We start from the raw sequence: 18,784 nt of genomic DNA, 5'->3' as shown, positions 1-18,784 counted from the left end.
TACAAACGTTTCTCAAAATATCTTCCTTTGTGTTCGTCAGAACAAAGAAATTTATGCGGGTTTGTAACCACGAGATGGTGAGTAGATGATGACAGAATTTTCCTTTTTGGGTGAACTATCTCTTTAAAAGGTGTCCAGCATCAGATTTTTTAAAAAGCCATTGAAACCAATTTTTTTAGATTTAAAAAATGTATTTCCTATAGAATTTTTTAGATTATCAATATAAAGAAATGATCATTACCGCAACATGATATTACATTAAATATATGCATTTACAAACTCATGTTTCGGTAATGAGAACTAAAAAGTTGTCTAGGTACTATGACAAACAAAATTTCAACTTTTGTCCGGTTAGAAAAAATAAGAAGTGCTTACCTGATAGTCATCTTGAGTGTCACAGTCAATTATGTCCCTTCCAACTATTTTTTTTTGTGAAAATGTTAGTTCCTTGAGGGCTTAAACAATGATTGAAAATTGTTGCGGAGGATGAGAAAATTTTTCTTGGACACATTTGTATTCCTTATTATTGTATCTACATTTACCAATGATCACCAAATACTACATGTTTCTTTACTGTAAATGTTTATAGTATTGCATGCACTGAAGCTTTTTATTTTTTAAGTATAAATATTTCCATGTCAAAGAACCCAAATCGAGTCATGGACACGTTGCGGTAATGAAAATTTTACCCTTAAATGAGGAAAAAAACAACAAAATTGGTTTGTATGATGTCATTTGAAATACTTTTTTATCAACATGTTTCATGACACCTCATAATTCTAATTTCGCAAGAATCACCCATTTATGTCATTTAAGTAACAATAGGTTTGTGAGAGAAAACAAATCTTTTTAGCTTTTTTGAGAAATATAAATTTAAATTGAATTATTTATCAATATACCAATCTCATTAGTTCTTGTGTGTCTCACATGACAACTAACACAAGACACAAACCAATGTCATTCATAGGATGGCATGAGAGTAAGTGAACTAGCATTTTTATATGTGGGTGTGTGAACTGTAACAAGGCAAATGGGTTTTTAATTAAAAGTAACTCTCAACAGTTGTTTATTTAGATATGTTTGACAATTACACAATGAAATAAATATGCTGTCAGTGATTATATACTAACATTTAAGTTCATAAACAAGACAAGATCACATTGCAAATACTTAAAGCTGTCACATGATAATGCCCTAAAAGGGGTTTTCAAACTGGGGTCTGGGGACCCCTGGAGGTTCTAGGGCAGGGGTGGGCATTCCTGGTCCTGGAGGGCCACTGTCGTGCAAAGTCCGGCTCCAACCCTAATCAAACACACCTGAAAAATCACATCAAAGCTTGCAGGATTACTTGGAAATGGCATTCAGGTGTGCTTGATAAGGATTGGAGCCAAACCCCGCAGGAGACTGGCCATCCAGGACCATGAATGCACCCCTATTCTAGGGGTCCCCAGGAAATGTATGAGAAATGATTTATTAGTTTATTCTGTATTTATATCCCTTTCGATGCTCCATATTTGCTTTGTATCTTTCTAGTGTGTTTTTTCCCTTATAAGAGTTCCCTTAATCTCACTCACTGGGGTTCGTAAGGCAGAATTCTTTGTAAAGCTGCTGTAGTTGCTGCAATACAAATAAATTTAGGTTTATACATTCAGCTTTACGCAAAGTGTAGCCAATTATATATTCATTATACATAATTTTTTTAATATATATATATATATATATAGAGAGAGAGAGAGAGAGAGAGAGAGAGAGAGAGAAGGAAGGGGGTCCCTTACGAAAGGTTCATCATATTTGGGGGTCCATGGCATAATAAAGTTTGAAAACCCCTGCCCTAAAACAGTGTTTGATTGAAATTAAAAATAACATAACTAAAAACATTGCATTAAATATGATTACACTAACTTTTACCAGGATATAGGAAGTTTACAATGTGCCCTTATTACTGCTGATAAAAAAATGGTTGCCTCTAGTTGGTTTACACATCATCATGCCTAAAAATAAATCAAATGGGGGAAACATTGTTAAAGGCATGTCAAAACTGAATATTCACCACATACACAAAAACACATGTTAGACTGTGAGATATTACACACACACAAAAAAATCTTGAGTTGAGTATAAGTATAAACTGAGAGATTTTTTTATTCTGTTTAACACACAAGAAGATATTTTAATGAATGAAGGTAAGCACACTGATGAATGTGCTCATTGACTTCCACAGTATTTGTTTATCCTACTCAATGGGTTAACTGTGTGGTTACCATCATTATCAAAATATCTTCATTTGTGTACAACTGAATAAAGAAAGTTTAAAGTATCCATGCTTCATAATGTGACTGTAATAGGAAGGTGTCTCACCTGACCATCTGTTTGTAGATGCCCAGAGCCTCGTGTGCCACATATTGAATGAAGGCAGGATCCTGTAGGGTGAGGTCAGCAGGTACAGTCAGGGTGAGAGTGGGTGAGTTCAGGATATTTACCTCCACTATAGTGTCCGATGATGAGCTGTTATCACCCTCTTCAGTCGCTGACACCACCTTGACCACACATGGGTTATTTGGGATTAATATGATAAATAATATTTAAGCCAGTTTGTGTAAACATATCTGAAGTATTTTTATAATTTACTGTTTTCTACATAAAATCATCCTACATTATGTAATGAACATTCTGTGAACCTTGATATCAAACTTTGATGCTCTTTATTTCATTATTAAAATATGTATTTCACAGGCAGTGTCACATATGGGTTGCACTTTGTATAATGTAGAGTAGGCTACATAATAAAGTTTAGAGATGGTCTAATTGAGGTATATGTAAGTTTTGTTTTAGAATAATACCTCCAACATCCATGTGACCAAATTCAAATTGTATTTTTCCTCCTACAAAATGTTGTGCATGGTACATTCAAGGTGTTTATATCATGCTCTTTTAAGATAAACACAGTACTAAATATATAATCGTCATTATATATATTAAGGTGGTGTGATATAGTATTGTTAAAGAAATACACTGATGGTAAAACCATGATAATGAATCCACTATAGGTACCATTTTCACATACAGTTTTAATTGCAAGGTGCTGATGTACTTTAAGGGACACTTCACCCATTTGCAACTAACATAACTAATGAACCTTACTGTAAAGTGTTATCGATTAACTTTAAAAAAAAAAATACTCAATTAATAACACCTGAAACTTTTTTCAACTTAAATTTTCTCAATTTTAGTCGAAAAAAGCTTAAATGTTTTAGGTTACCAATTGAAGTTATTTTAAAAAAAATGTTCACCTTAAATTTTGCACTTACCTCTTTCCACGCCATTGACATTTGCATAAAAAAAATTCCTGATGATCTGGTATCTGCAATACTGCGATTATCCACTAGATTTACCCAATAATGTTTTAGGTGTTACCATTTAAAGGAAATATGTATTTAAAGTTTCCACCAGACACGAGTTTAACGGTTTGCGCGAGTAGATTAATGCTGCATTTACACCAGCCGCGGTAGAGGCGTCAAGCGCGAGTGAATTCAATGTTAAGTCAATGTGAAGATGGGTTGACGCGCGTCTGGAGGTCTTGCGGAGCGAATGAGGCGTTTAGCGCGGCACAGTAGACGCGATTCCGCCTCATTCGCTCGTCTAGTTCTGCCGAATGGCAAACGCGCAAGTTGAAAAATTAGAACTTTGGCAGAAAAAAGCGCTGCGTTAACCAATCAGGAGCTTGCTCTAGTAGTGACGTGATTACAGGAAGCGAGTCGCAGAAGCCTACGGAAGGCCCTCCCATGATGCGAATTTCCGCGTGAATGTCTCGATGACTAGAATTTCACGCGTGACTTTTACGCGCAAATGGAGCAAGTAAACTCAGAATGTTCAAGCAGCAAACTAGACGTGGTAGACAGCCTCAAACGCGGCTGGTGTGTACCCTATAGTATGTCATTTTAAAGACGTGACCAGACACGTCCTCGCGTGGGGCGACGCGATATGGGCATTGCATTTTCCGCGAAAACACACATTATACGCCTCACATGCGTCTCAAACGTGAAAATATTCAAATCGAGCGAAAAATTCGCTTGACACGAAGTTAAATCCCGCAAGTAATCTAGACCGAGTAACGCGATGCCCCACGTTTGGTGTGTACGTATAGCATTACACTTACCTTTAAACTTTATATTTAGTATGAAACTGTCATAATACTTCATTATCAATTACCAAAATGATGAAATAAAGCCAATGCCATTATATTTTGATGACATTCGTGGTCTTAATTCTTGGAGTTAATTTAAGCCAGCGGTTAAGTTTGTCCATATTTCACCCAACCATGGTTTGAAACATCCTCGCACTGTATAGTGTATTGTCATGCTATTACCATGGTAACACCTTTTTACATTTTGTTTCTTGTTACTTGTGTCTCACATTGTCAATGCTGAAGATGCTCTCGAAACTGGTGTTGTTGTTGGCGAGCTCGGTCACCCAGCCAAAGTCAGAGGCCATGTTGCCGAGCCAGCTGATGGTGTCCTCGGTGTGACGCTGGACAATGCCCAGCACCTCCTCGTACTGTTGTTTGGAAACCTCCAGCAGCTGAGAGGCTTCTTCCAGCTCCACATGCAACTCCCGTACACCTGGGCATTCTGGAAAAACATGCGCTCGGCAGTCAAACTGATCAACATATATCTAATAATAATAGCTTAATGTGTTTGTGTCTTTGATACCATTAAACACAGCTCCCTGGCATGGCTCACACTTGCTCTGCAGCTGCCAGCACTCTGAGGACTGTCTGCGCAGATCTCTGCACAGTCTCTTGTTTTGCACAAACCGGGGAAAGAGTTTCTTCTCTAAGGAAAAAAAAATAAGCACGCAGAAAGAAATAACAAGGTCTATTAGTACTATTCACACTGTGAGCTTGATACACCCTTCATATTAGAATAATGCACCTTCATTCACATTCATTTCCTCCACCGAATCATGCAGATCACTGAAGACCTGTGTGATCACCGCCCCAAACTCCTCCAGCACACTCGTGCCAAAATCAAAGAAGGACTCCAAAACATCATCCAGGCCCAAACCCGACAAAAAGGCTGAATCCAGAGGTTCACCGGAAGGCTTCGGCACAACTTCGCTCTCAGGGCTGAAGGCCTGGCGTAGGCCCTGGTCCATCTCATGGTGGAAATGGGAGACCAGCACAATGCTGCGATTGGACAAGGTTCCCACTTTAGTGAGCAGGTTGGTGAAGGAGTCCTCGATTCTCACCACATCCAGGTCAAGGTCTTCGGTGCTCTGGTTCAAAACGTCCTCATCATGGGTGTCACGAGGGCCAAAGTGAGAGCTCTGGAGTCTTTGGAAAAATTTTTGGAGCTGTGGAAAACATAGGTGGAATGTCACTTTTAGGGAATACGTAGAGATAGATAACGATGTATGTGCTCGTATTCAGATTTTGAGTGCTTTTGTACTTTATTGGTAAAGGTGGTGAACCCACGGCGACAGGTGTTGGAATAGAAGTTTTTACACGTGTCCTCAAGGCAAAAACGACATTCCTCCCAAGAGGACATAAAAGACACCTTACACTGCTCCTCTGCCTCCGTCAGTTTCTTTTCTACCTCCTGGGCGATCTCTGCTGCCCCCTAGTGGTGTAAGAAGTGAAGTTAAATTTTAAACCTTCAAGTAACTCTTCCTAATTCTGTATGATCAAATCAACACAATCATATACATAAAGAAGATAAAGAAAGAGACTAATAACATTTCAAATAGCATTTAACATTTGTGACCCTGAAATCCAAGATATAGTCTCATAATCTATTTATGAGATTAGGAGCATCTGATTTCAATCATTTCAATATTAGGTTTCTGTTTTCACAGAATATTTTTTACACTTTGAATGATTTTTATATTTAAAAAAAAAAAAAAACATCTTGTGTGTGACACCTGACCTTTTGCTTGTTTCCACTGTGCCTGAGAGACTTTATGAGGTTTGTGTGTTTCTCCTTGTTCCTGGCCATGACCTCCTTCATTTGTTTGATTCCATACAGAGCCTTTGTGACCTCTTCATCCACCAGCTTCTCTCCTTCCAGAGACAGACCTGACATTACAGTTATTTTCACATCATTTAATGATTCATTCAATGTTATCAGAGTATGGCTTTAGTATTTTTATTTAAACAGGACTTCTCATCCAATCAAACTTCAGCTGTATGCTAATCTTACGTTTGAGAGTGTCAGCTGACAACCCAGGCAGGGCGGGGCCAGGGGCGCAGTATAAGACACCCACAGATGTCAGTAAAACCAGAGAGAGGATCAATGCCTTCATCCTCACCAACTTTTAGATTTTAAAGACTCAGAAGATAAACAAAACCTGTTTAAAAATAAACATTTGTTGTTAAAAAGGACATTTCACAAGACATTTTTAAGATGTTAAATAAGTCTTTGGTGTCCCCAGAGTACATATGTGAGGTTCTAGCTCAAAATACCATATAGATAATTTATTATAGCTTGTTAAAATTGCCACTTTGTAGGTGTGAGCTAAAATGTCCCGTTTTTGGGTGTGTCCTGTTAAATGCAAATGAGCTGATTTCTGCACTAAATGGCAGTGTCGTGGTTGGACAGTTCAGATTAAGGGCCGGTATTATCCCCTTCTGACATCACAAGGGGAGCCAAATTTCAATTACCTATTTTTTCACATGTTGCAGAATGTGGTTTACCAAAACTAAGTTACGGGGTTGATCTTTTTCACATTTTCTAGGTTGATAAGCGCTGGGGATCCAATAATAGCACAGATTTTTGTAATATGTCCCCTTTAAGTTGGCCCTAATTACATTTCAGGCGCTTTTTAAAAATAAATTAAAAAAGAACATTACGTTTTAGTAACAATTCGCTGTTTATGTAATTTACATTACATTTACTCATTTGGCAGAGACTTTTATCCAAAGTGACTTACAGTGCATTACTATAGTATACATTTTTAGCAGCATGCGTGGTTTGAACCCATGACCTTTTTGTGCTGATAACGCAATGCTTTACCACTGAGCTAAACAAGAGCAAACAGGAGCAAAAAACATTTAATTTAATATAATTGTTCATATATTGTTCTATAAACAAAATTTAGCAATAAAAATTTGCCATCCCACTCACTCACTCACCCAACCTACAAAAGAGGACACATACTCTCCAGTAACAAACATATATATCAAATAATACATACATTTGTACGAATTGTACAAAAGATTTGTGTCTTAGAGTTCTGGGGTCTTTGTACACTCTCAGAAAAAAGGTACAGAAGCAGTCACTGGGGAGGTAACTTTTCAAAAAGAGTGCATATTAGTACCTCACAGGTACCTAAATAATAGTACATATTTTTTTAATGTACCAGCCCAGTAATATAAATCTTCACACAGTGATGTTTTACAGAGATGTGATCAGGTGTGGTGTGGAAGTAGTTAACTCAATTTAGTCAAGTCGGGTCAAATTTATTTATATGACGCACGATTTTTACAATGTTGCAGTGTTTTAAAACAGTTTCACGTGAAAATAAAAGAAACCAAAACATTTTCCACAGAAAATGAAAAATTATTAAATATATAGAATAGAATAGAATAGAATAGAATGGAATAGAATAGTATTATCCCAAATTTTACTGTCCTGAAATACATTTTTATCTAATGGAAAGGCATAACTTCAGTTAGTGGCCACAGGCAGGCGCTGTATCTCAAGAGCAAGCAGAACGAATTTAATTCAGTTTCATCTACACTCCTAAAGTAGCCTACTACATCTGCCTTATCTCTTGTCTATTTATGGCATTCTTAAGTTTATCTGTTCAGATTGTGTCAGTATATTATTTCATTGCCAAGTTTGCATTCAGATATGTGCAGTTCATTTCAATTAAATGGGAGACACATTCATGCATTTGCCAGACAATTATATCAAAAAAAAAACTTTTAAGGCATACATTTTATCAGTATAGGTGTTACCTGGGACCAAACCACAACCCTTTGTATTGTTGACACAATATTACAGAGTGTGGAAGTAGTTATATGTAATCCTGCCTGGGAAAACCCAGCTGGTAAAGTCATTTTTAAGTATAATGTTAAGAACATTCTGTGAAAATATAAGTTTGATATCTTTAATATTGAGGTCATGTCAAAGATTAGTATCGATGTGAAATCAATGAATGAAATCAAACTTTGATTCTCCTTAGCTCATTTTTAGATTGCACGGTACAAAAAATGCAGCATTTTTGACAAGATGTATTTTTATGCTATTTTAACCTGAAAAATTAAGTTAAACAACATTACATTTATATAGATTTTTAATACACTCTTACAAATAAAGATTCATCAAAAGGTTCTTTGTGGAGCTGTGTAGTGTAAAAGGTTTTTCATACTATAAAAAGATAGAAAATAACCTAAACTTATTCGTCTTTGGCTGCGGAGAACCTTTTCAGCACCTTTCATTTTAAGAGTGTGTGTAATTTTCAAACTGACAATTAAATAGTTTTGCAAGATCAGTAAACAGATATGAGGACATGAAAGGTGTTATCTTGAGACATATAATATTCTCAAGAACTGACCCTCAGACTACAAGGATAAGATCCAGAGATACAATGTAGGTAATTTACTTGTCAAAATAACACCAGTGTTTTATGGGACTGAACGGTTCACCGGCTTTTCCATCTGCTGTCTCCTACACAACAAAGCTCTCACATTTGGGAAGTTTAAGACAAATGCTAATGTTGTTAAGTTGTCATGTCGTATGTCTGAGTGCTGGTTAAACAATTAGTCAAACACAACCAACCAGAACATAACAAGTGCCTTAACAGGGATTACACAATAGTATCTAAATTAATGAACAGAAGGATGTGCTTTTTATACCATTGAATTACTGCTTAAGTCATTAACAAGTAAAGGGCACAGCTAACTTTATACTCTCTATAGAATTAGCTTAATGATGACGTCCAAAAATGATAAACCCTATGAACATTTGCGACCCTGGACCACAAAATGAGGGTGATTTGTTTTTAAATGGAGATTTATACATCATCTGAAAGCAGAATAAATTGATTTATGGTTTATTTGGATATTTATTTGGATAGTTGCAATTAAAAAATCTGGAATCTGAAAATAAAGTCCTTAGCACACATATTTCTAATGAAAAATACATTTTTTACATATTTACAGTAGGAAATTTACTAAATGTCTTTATAGAACATGATCTTTACTTAATATCCTAATGATTTTTTGCATTAAAAAAAATCTATAATTTGACCCACAATGCATTGTTGGCTATTGCTTCAAATATACCCATGCAACTTATGACTGGATTTGTTTTGATATACATACCTCGTTTATATTCCTTATCAGTTGCTTTATACTGGTAGATCATCAGACAGCAAATTATGTTTTCCATATTTTATTTCAGTTTAACATGCCCCAATCATATACTCCTGACCCACTGATCTCAGTACATTTCAAAGCTTTAAGTATTTGCACCATCAATGCTATTTGTCAAATATATAGTACACTGTTAGACTTAACTGTAATTTCTACAGTTACTTACCACAAAATGCCCAGTAAAATGCCATCATTTTATTTTCCAGTTTATTACTGTAATATGCATTGCATTATGGGTATTAACATTTAATTTACAGTGATTTACTGTATGTTTTGAATTTGCGGTAGACTGCTGTAAAACAATAGAAAAATAAAATATATCTATCAAATGAAATATATTTTATTTGTTATGCTTTTAGCAGTGAAGCAAATTTCAAAATGTGAATTGTTTTTTAGCAGTGTTAATAATTTTTTGAGAATTGTAGATAGAAACAAGAAAGGGATTATGGATTATGGATAAATGCTTGACCGTCAGATTTGAATTTGACCTCAAGACTTCAAAACACTAGTGACACCAAGATTTCGCTCCTCGGAGTGTCGAGAGAGTGACAGAAGAGGCTACTTGGGGAGTGTAGCGAGGAACTTTTATCAAGTGACTCTGTGGCACTGTGGTAGTGTTACAGACCTACGACATGGGCGACCCGGATTTGATTCCACTTCAAGGCAATATTTTTTTTTAAACTAGATTACAGTAAGGGTAAAATTGAACTGCGGTAAAGGCATCATACTGTAAAAAACATGTACAGTTATGATACTGTAATGGGGCAGTTACAGTAACTCACTGGTAAAACGTTGCCGATGAGCTACCGCATATATACAATAAAAAGTCTAACAGTGTGTATATATATATATATATATATATATATATATATATATATATATATATATATATATATATATATATATATATATATATATATATATATATATATATATATATATATATATATATTAGTGCTGGGCAAAGATCAATCGCGATCAATCGCATACAAAATCAAAGTGATTCTTTGCAGAATATATGTGCGTGTACTGTGTCTAATTATTATATATATTTAAGCACACACACATTCATATATTCATTTCAGAATTGTTTTATTTATATATCATTTTTTTATTTATATTTAATATAGATTATATAAAAATATAAATAAATATATATAAACATGTAAATGTTTCTTAAATACATACATGAATATGTGTGTAAATATTTGAAGAGTTTCGTTGCAAAATGAGATAACCACCGTTTTGTTAATTGTTCAGAAATCACGTTTTTTGGTTGTGCATTCCAATTAATTTCAATTCAACTGCAGTTGGTTTGTTTTGATTTAAACCTTCATAACTTAAAAAATACAGATAAGTAGCATCATAAAACAAAATAATAACATGATAACATAATAATAAACATGTTTTGACAAAAATGTAAAAAAGAATGGATTTATCTCATTGTGCAACGAAACTCTTCATTTATACATAATAATTAGACACAGCACACACTCATATATTATACCAATAATCACTTTTATTTTGTATGCGATTAATCGTGATTAATCTTTGCCCAGCCCTAATATATATATATATATATATATACAGTATTGTTCAAAATAACAGCAGTACAATGTGACCAACCAGAACAATCAAGGCCTTCATGTACATTTTCCCATTGCCACGTGGCAAACAAGCCACCAGTAGGTTCAGCAGATTCCCAGAAAACAAACGAGACCCAGCATTCATGATATGCACGCTCTTAAGGCTGTGCAATTGGGCAATTAGTTGAATTAGTTGAAAGGGGTGTGTTCAAAAAAATAGCAGTGTGACATTCAATCACTGAGTTCATCAATTTTGTGAAGAAACAGGTGTGAATCAGGTGGCCCCTATTTAAGGATGAAGCCAACACTTGTTGAACATGCATTTGAAAGCTGAGGAAAATGGGTCGTTCAAGACATTGTTCAGAAGAACAGCGTACTTTGATTAAAAAGTTGATTGGAGAGGGGAGAACCTATAAAGAGGTGCAAAAAATGATAGGCTGTTCAGCTAAAATGATCTCCAATGCCTTAAAATGGAGAGCAAAACCAGAGAGACGTGGAAGAAAACGGAAGACAACCATCAAAATGGATAGAAGAATAACCAGAATGGCAAAGGCTCAGCCAATGATCACCTCCAGGATGATCAAAGACAGTCTGGAGTTACCTGTAAGTACTGTGACAGTTAGAAGACGTCTGTGTGAAGCTAATCTATTTTCAAGAATCCCCCGCAAAGTCCCTCTGTTAAAAAAAGGCATGTGCAGAAGAGGTTACAATTTGCCAAAGAACACATCAACTGGCCTAAAGAGAAATGGAGGAACATTTTGTGGGCTGATGAGAGTAAATTTTTTCTTTTTGGGTCCAAGGGCCACAGGCAGTTTGTGAGACGACCCTCAAACTCTGAATTCAAGCCACAGTACACAGTGAAGACAGTGAAGCATGGAGGTGCAAGCATCATGATATGGGCATGTTTCTCCTACTATGGTGTTGGGCCTATTTATCGCATACCAGGGATCATGGATCAGTTTGCATATGTTAAAATACTTGAAGAGGTCATGTTGCCCTATGCTGAAGAGGACATGCCCTTGAAATGGTTGTTTCAACAAGACAATGACCCAAAACACACTAGTAAACGGGCAAAGTCTTGGTTCTAAACCAACAAAATGAATGTTATGGAGTGGCCAGCCCAATCTCCAGACCTTAATCCAATTGAGAACTTGTGGGGTGATATCAAAACTGCTGTTTCTGAAGCAAAACCAAGAAATGTGAATGAATTGTGGAATGTTGTTAAAGAATCATGGAGTGGAATAACAGCTGAGAGGTGCCACAAGTTGGTTGACTCCATGCCACACAGATGTCAAAACTGTGGTCATACAACTAAATATTAGTTTAGTGATTCACAGGATTGCTAAATCACAGAAAAAAAATGTTTGTACAAAATAGTTTTGAGTTTGTACAGTCAAAGGTAGACACTGCTATTTTTTTGAACACACCCCTTTCAACTAATACCCCAATTGCACAACCCCAAGAGCGTGCACATCATGAATGCTGGGTCCCGTCCGCTCCCCGAGAATCCACTGAACCCACTGGCAACTCGTTTGCCACGTAGCAACAAAAAACATACCAAAAACCTTGATCACTCTGGCTAGTCACATTGCACCGCTATCATTCCGAACAAGACTGTATATATATATATATATATATATATATATATATATATATACAGTAACAATTTTTTCCATATGTTACAATAAATAAACAGAAATATGTAACATAATGAGAAACATAAGGGAGAAACTCACCCGAAAATCCTTCCTGATGTTTGACTATACAGTGTGTGTGATGCTCTTTGCTCTGTAGGAAGATGTTTATCTTTACCTGGACACTTCTATTTATGTTGAATCGATCCGATTAAAGTATTTACAGGCTCTGGATGGTAATCCAGTCATCATCACTTACACACACACGCTTAAAAATAAATGTCTTTCAAAATCTCGTTCTTTAGGATTATAAAAAATTATGAAAGTGGTTTAACTGAATGGTTGTTTGAGATACCAAAAATGGTTCTTCTATGGCATCGCTGTAAAACCATTAAAGGCACCATTTTAAGAGTGTACTTTTGTTTTACTTCACTTTTATTTTACATACATGCATGACTTTCCAATAATTATAACAATGTTAACATTTACAATCTTAAATGTATTTATCATGTTACTTTGTAGACTAATTAGAAAATTCGATTTAAAAACTACGCTTCTTCTATGGCCTTTCAACTTTGCCTATATAATGCAGAAATCAGGCCCACATTCCCTTCACGTTTCTCATTAGCACACCATGTCCTTTAAAACATGCCCTGTCTTTGGGGCTCTGACCCTGAAAATAGTATTTTCTAACCTCTAATGAAAAACAGCAATGTGGGCCAATGATTATGTCCATCCTTGCTGAGTCCAAACACACCTGTTTCCCATAAATATCCCTGGACCAGCCGCGTTCATCTGGTGCCACAGACAGATGAGTGGCACACAGAGGGTGAAGAACTAAACTGTGTCCCAACATAGAAAACACACAAAATAAAACAATGATGTAAGAACATACAGTGGATACAGACAGTTTCCCTTTTTTTTTGTAAAACTATAGTTCTGTTTTTATATGTGATGTAATAAAAATGCTGTGGGAAGCTTTTTCCATGTTTCTCTTTCGTAAAATGCCAACCATAAGGTATTTTAGGCGGAAAACATGTTGGAAACATTTCTTTAAGGTTGTTTTGAAAGGGCTTACGGTAAATAATTGGATAAGGCACCTGCTCTGGCAGAAAAGCTGTGCAATACTTTAGAGGGCACATAAAGTCGGTTTAGAGCCCAGTAGAGATTTAATACATTGGTGTTGTGTTTTTATTTCAGTGCTTAGCCTTGTTAAGTTGGGAAAACATTTCTGGCAGGTGAGGTGCAAGACTTGAGTGGTGTAACAGATCACGTGACTCTGAGCAATTCAGCGGGATGTCAAATAATTCATTCATGGATCCCCGCGGCAAAGGGATTTAGAGAGAAATAAAAAGAAGAAAATGAGCTGCGTACTTATTAAAGCTGAAGGGAGCGGAACAATTGTGCAAGCAATTTTTGGCAACAGTCAACACATGCTAAATACTTTGCACAACAATGAGATTCGGGGACAAAATGGTAGTGGCCTGTTTAGAGATATATAGAGCTTTATGCATTTTAACGTATAGCATTCATAGTGGTAGCCATGTTTTAACAGGCATAAAAATACTGTAGTATACTTAAGTTGTTACAATAGTAAACTGTATGATATGTGTGTGAACTGTGTGTAAACTGTGTATAATAACTTTGTATAGATAAATGCAAACATATTTACATGTATATATACATTTGTATATTTATGTATAATTTATATTATAAATATATAAACATATATATATATATATAAATATTTTTTCTTTTCTTAAAATTATACATTCATGTGTGTAGATTTACAGTATATATACATAATTATTATACACAGTTCATACACACATATATGATGTAAACAAAAACTTTCATTCTGCTATAGATTAATCGTGATTAATCGTTATGCATCCCTATTCTGTAGTATAACTCATGTGAATTAATTGCAAGTACTGTGGTAAATACTGTTGTGTAGTACACTTTAATAGTGACAAAGGTAAGGCTTAAAAGCACAACATAGTAGTATCTAGTATTTTACTACAGTTTACTATAGTAAATGCTTTTAAGGTGGGCATTTTCTGTATACTTGAACATAAAGCCCAGTGTCAGATTGGCAAATAAGCCTTTGTGAGGTGAATGATATTTGAAAACCTGGGTTTTACATAAACACAAGCAATTTACTGTAAAATTTATGAGATATATAAGTTACAGTATGGCAGTAAGTTATTACATTACTTCATCAAAATAATAAGAAATAGAGACCCTACTGAAAAATCCAGTTAAGACCAGCATAAGCTGGTGAACTGGTTTTAGCTGGTCTCCCAGCTTGATTTTAGCTGGTATTGCTGGTGTAACAAGCTGGTCTAGCTCTAGGATGACCAGCTTAAACCAGCTACTGCCACCTTACCAGCTACCATCTTATGCTGGTTTGGGATGGACTTTTTAGTAAGGGATTTTTTATGCAATTTAGCACTATTCAAGATTTTAAAAAGTCAGTTTCTACATGAAATAATACTGTAGTACACCTGTACTTTAGGGTTTACTATAGTAATGTATAGTAAATTGTTAGTTATTACAGCTGTAGTATTAACTTTAATGAACTTTTAAAGTAGTAAATTATGTAGTATTATTTAACATTTACTATGGTAAGGCTCATAAACACTATAGCATCTATGCATTTAACTACAGTTTAGGCTAACTTACTATAGTAAATGCTACAGTATGCTACAGTATTTTATGTTGCACGTGAAGCCAATTTACTATACCAAAACTTCATACAAGCAACTATTTAAATTAAAGTAGAAATAGATGGAAATGTTCACAGAGTAGTAGACTAAGCTAATTTTTTTGCACTGATTTCCTAACGCAGATAAAGATTTCACAGTACTCCAGATCCAAAGATAAGTAAATCCCGTAATATAACGTGTAAGACCCTCCTCCCACGTGCCAGGAGGAAGTTTAACTCCAGATGCGCGCCGCCAGGAGCTCAGTGGAGGCTGCAGCAGTTTTTTTCACCTGGTTCTCCTTTAAGAGTCAATACAGAAACAAGTGGACTAACAGACACCCCACAGACTCCCAACTTCACTACAGCACTCGGGTTGCAGCCAAAAAGCAGAAGAGAAGAGGAGGCATCCTTACTTACCTCAGCTGAATTTACGTACTGAATACATTCACATGGAGAAAGAGAAAACGCATTTTAACATCGTCTACAAAGCAGCTTGTTAAATATTTTTTTTGCCTCAGGATTGTGCATTTTTCAGGTGGATGCTCGCATCTGTGAAACTTCAGGACATTTTGCACTGTGGAAATATTCAGGCACTTTTTGTGACTTTATTGTCATGAGTTTGAACCTTTGACTGGTAACGGAACGGCGTACCTCAGTTTTACCACAATGAAGGGTAAGATGCTTGCACACATGCCTGCTGTTGTTTTCACACATATTTTGGTGCGGTGCTTTTTTAAGACATTGATTGAGTCTATCCACGCGTTTCCTTCTTTTCTTTCTTTCCCTTGTGAGCGGAATGTGTGTAACTGCAGCGCACGAAACATCTGGTGTCCATTAACTGCTCGTGGTGTGTGTAAGGCTGCCTCAACTGATCTACACACACGCACAACCTTGTGTTGCTGACCGGGCTATTGTGTGGGATGTTCACTGTCATTGCTTTTCTTATTCTAAAAGGAACAGAAAGTGTGGTTATCCTAAAAATGAAACATCTGGTGGGGTGAAGTAGCATTTTGTATTTTGTTTGTAGAGCAATATTTTTTTATTTCAAACCCATTGTACACAACAATATTTGAAAGCCCCACACTCACGGTTTCACAACATTAAAATATTTCAAAGTTTGCCATAACTAGAAATATGTATTTTTTAAATAAAAAACACTAGAAAATATTTCGTTTTTAGTTGGTTTTGCTCATTTTAATGCTTTGTTTGCTTTTTAAAAATGAAATTTAAAAAGTCATTTTGAGGTCACATAGAAGTTTCTAAAGGCCCCCTACACTCTCAGAAATAAAGGTACGAAGCTGTCACTGGGGCAGTACCCTTTAAAAAAGGTCCTAATATGTACCATTTAGGTACAAATATGTACCTTTAAAGGTACATTTTGGCAGTTCAAAGTACTAATATGCACTCTTTGGGTACAAAGTTGTACCTTTTTGAAAGGGTACTGTCCCAGTGACAACGTTTGTACCTTTATTTCTGAGAGTGTAGTGGACCCACTGGGTTGAGAAAAGTTTTCCTAAGCTTGCCAGTTGATCTGTTTGGACAAATGTTTTAATATAAAACATGTAACTCAACATTAACCTTTAAAAAGTGTTTTGTGTGGTTAATTTCCAAGCTACGTGGAGCTTTGGAAAATGAACAGTCAGGGTTATATAAAGGAAAATGAAAAGGTCCACTGTGTTCTCTGAAACCTTATGAAGGTGTCTTGAGTACAAGGGTTTGTTTTCGTTTATTCATCATGGTTGCACAAGAGGATTTAAATGTGTGAGTCAGAGAGTCATTTACAGTAAGTGCAAGCCCCCTGCATCTCCCCATGAGGAAAAATTTAACAGTGATCTAAATTTTTTACTTCAAGCCCCTCCCATCAACAATGTTTTAATGCTTCCCTTACAATTTCTACCCAATAATAGCCAATGTTAAGAAATAGCTTGGTTTTTAGTTGCTTTGGGTCATGCGGGTGTTGTGTTGTGTCTTAATTTAAATAATTTAAGTAATCTTAAGAGCCCTTTGGAAGTCACTTGGAGCCCCAGTGGACCTTTAGTAAAAACAGTGATGTAAAGCGATAGTTTACCCCTAGAATATTTTTTTTATAAATCACTTACCCCCATGTCATTTCAAACCCCAAAGTCCTTCGATTGTCTTAAAATACATTTTTAGATAGTTTTGATGAAAACTAGGAGGCTTGTGACTGAATATCGTAGACTGAATGAAAGACATTGCCAAAAAGGCCATGTGCCATGAAGCGATGAGAACACTTTTGTGCGCCAAAAAACAATAACGAATCTATCGATTTTATTCAAAAATTAGTTTTTCTCGTTTGTGCATTTACAAGCAGACTGCGAGCTCATGGCATGACATCCTGACGTAGTTGCCAAGCAACAAGAGGTCACTGCGTGGCTTGCTTATGAACGTGCAACGAGGAAAACAAATTTTTGAAGTAAGTCATTATATTTGTTTTCTTTGCGCACTAGAGAGTTCTCGTCGCTTCATAATATTCTGATTAAACCATTGATGGCACATGGACTTTTTGGCGATGTCTTTTATTATTTTCTGGACTTGATTAGTGTCTGTTGAATAAGAGTCTATGGTACAGTTACAAGTCTCCCGGTTTTCATCAGAACTATCTAAAATGCATTATAAAGACAATCTTAGGGAGTTATTGTAAGTGATTTATGCTAAAAATTTTATTCTGGGGTGAACTAGTCCTTTAGGATGACCAGATGCTCTGACACCTTTGTATCTTCATTCATATTATAGCTCATCTTCTCGAGTGCTGCCATCTAGTGGTACTTACAAATGACAGCACAGATTGAGTTAAAAGCAGAAGGTCATTCATTTCTCAACGTTAACCTGTTTGGCACACAAAATCGCACTTTATCTCACAATGCCATTAGAAAGCTATTTATTTTATTTTATTTTCAAGTAAGCTAAATTGAAACAATGCATAAAAATGCTATATCACAATGTGTATCCATAAGCAGAAGTCATGCTTGTCACCATGTTGGTGTCGACTAGTTCCAGTTTGACGCTTGGATTTAGGCCAGACTTCAAACAAATAAGGAAGAATTCATCTTTAGGATACATACATGTTTATTTATCCATAAATGAACATATATGTGACTAGTGAACAGATCACAACAAGAGCACTCGTAAATTTACACTTATTTCAGACCACACACAGTGAAACGCCGCTGTTGAGTTAGTGGTCACCAGCGGCTCTCTATCCAACTCCTCCAGAACCGTACACGTCTCATTTTACAAGCAGTATTTCACTTGCAATGTCATATTTCAGGACACAGCTTTGTTAAAATGTTACTTTATGTGTGTGTGTGGGAGTTTTGTTCCTTTCCCATAGAAATTGTTATTTTCAGGGAGAAAGACCGAAATAGCCGACAGCACAAACACACATTTCTTTGTCCTGCACGGCCTGTTTGTTGTCTAGTTTTCCACTCTGAGGTTTCGGTGTTCTGGGTTGTGTATGTCT

At 35.9% G+C, this 18,784-nt stretch overlaps 2 protein-coding genes across 3 annotated transcripts in view; one reads left to right on the top strand and one right to left on the bottom strand.

Moving 5' to 3' along the window:
* Positions 1 to 1,776: 1,776 nt before the first annotated feature.
* On the bottom strand, positions 1,777 to 12,773 carry clul1 (clusterin-like 1 (retinal)). Of its 2 annotated transcripts, XM_073874818.1 has the most exons (9): positions 12,699 to 12,773; positions 6,198 to 6,345; positions 5,925 to 6,073; positions 5,448 to 5,618; positions 4,932 to 5,352; positions 4,710 to 4,832; positions 4,414 to 4,628; positions 2,359 to 2,537; positions 1,779 to 1,991 (listed from the first exon to the last, which is right to left on the bottom strand). In XM_073874818.1, the coding sequence occupies exons 2-9, from the start codon at positions 6,298 to 6,300 to the stop codon at positions 1,976 to 1,978; spliced, it is 1,377 nt and encodes a 458-aa protein (XP_073730919.1). In that variant the 5' UTR covers positions 6,301 to 6,345; positions 12,699 to 12,773; the 3' UTR covers positions 1,779 to 1,975. The 2 variants fall into 2 exon arrangements, with proteins under 2 accessions (XP_073730927.1, XP_073730919.1); XM_073874826.1 differs by lacking the exon at positions 12,699 to 12,773 and having other exon boundaries at positions 1,777 to 1,991; positions 6,198 to 6,303.
* Positions 12,774 to 15,558: 2,785 nt separating this feature from the next.
* The window catches only part of colec12 (collectin sub-family member 12), a 51,731-nt gene continuing 48,505 nt past the window's right edge, over positions 15,559 to 18,784 (top strand). Inside the window, exon 1 of the mRNA XM_073874810.1 lies at positions 15,559 to 15,976. Within this exon, the coding sequence (XP_073730911.1) occupies positions 15,970 to 15,976 (7 nt within the window). The 5' untranslated portion in view covers positions 15,559 to 15,969. The remainder of the gene's footprint in view (positions 15,977 to 18,784) is intronic.

The sequence above is a fragment of the Misgurnus anguillicaudatus genome, chromosome 2, assembly GCF_027580225.2.
Source record: "Misgurnus anguillicaudatus chromosome 2, ASM2758022v2, whole genome shotgun sequence".
NCBI classification, from domain to species: Eukaryota; Metazoa; Chordata; class Actinopteri; order Cypriniformes; family Cobitidae; genus Misgurnus; species Misgurnus anguillicaudatus.
Note: the sequence above shows the minus strand (reverse complement) of the source record. Positions and strands in the feature narration are given on the sequence as shown.

Bases quoted from the DNA above. Each gene is read 5' to 3' on its own strand.
- clul1 (XM_073874818.1), bottom strand. From the start codon at position 6,300: ATGAAGGCATTGATCCTCTCTCTGGTTTTACTGACATCTGTGGGTGTC. The intron at 5,619-5,924 runs GTCAGGTGTCAC...TTACACCACTAG, and splicing joins ACAGTGGAAACAAGCAAAAG to GGGGCAGCAGAGATCGCCCA. The intron at 5,353-5,447 runs GTACAAAAGCAC...TGTTTTCCACAG, and splicing joins TCACCACCTTTACCAATAAA to CTCCAAAAATTTTTCCAAAG.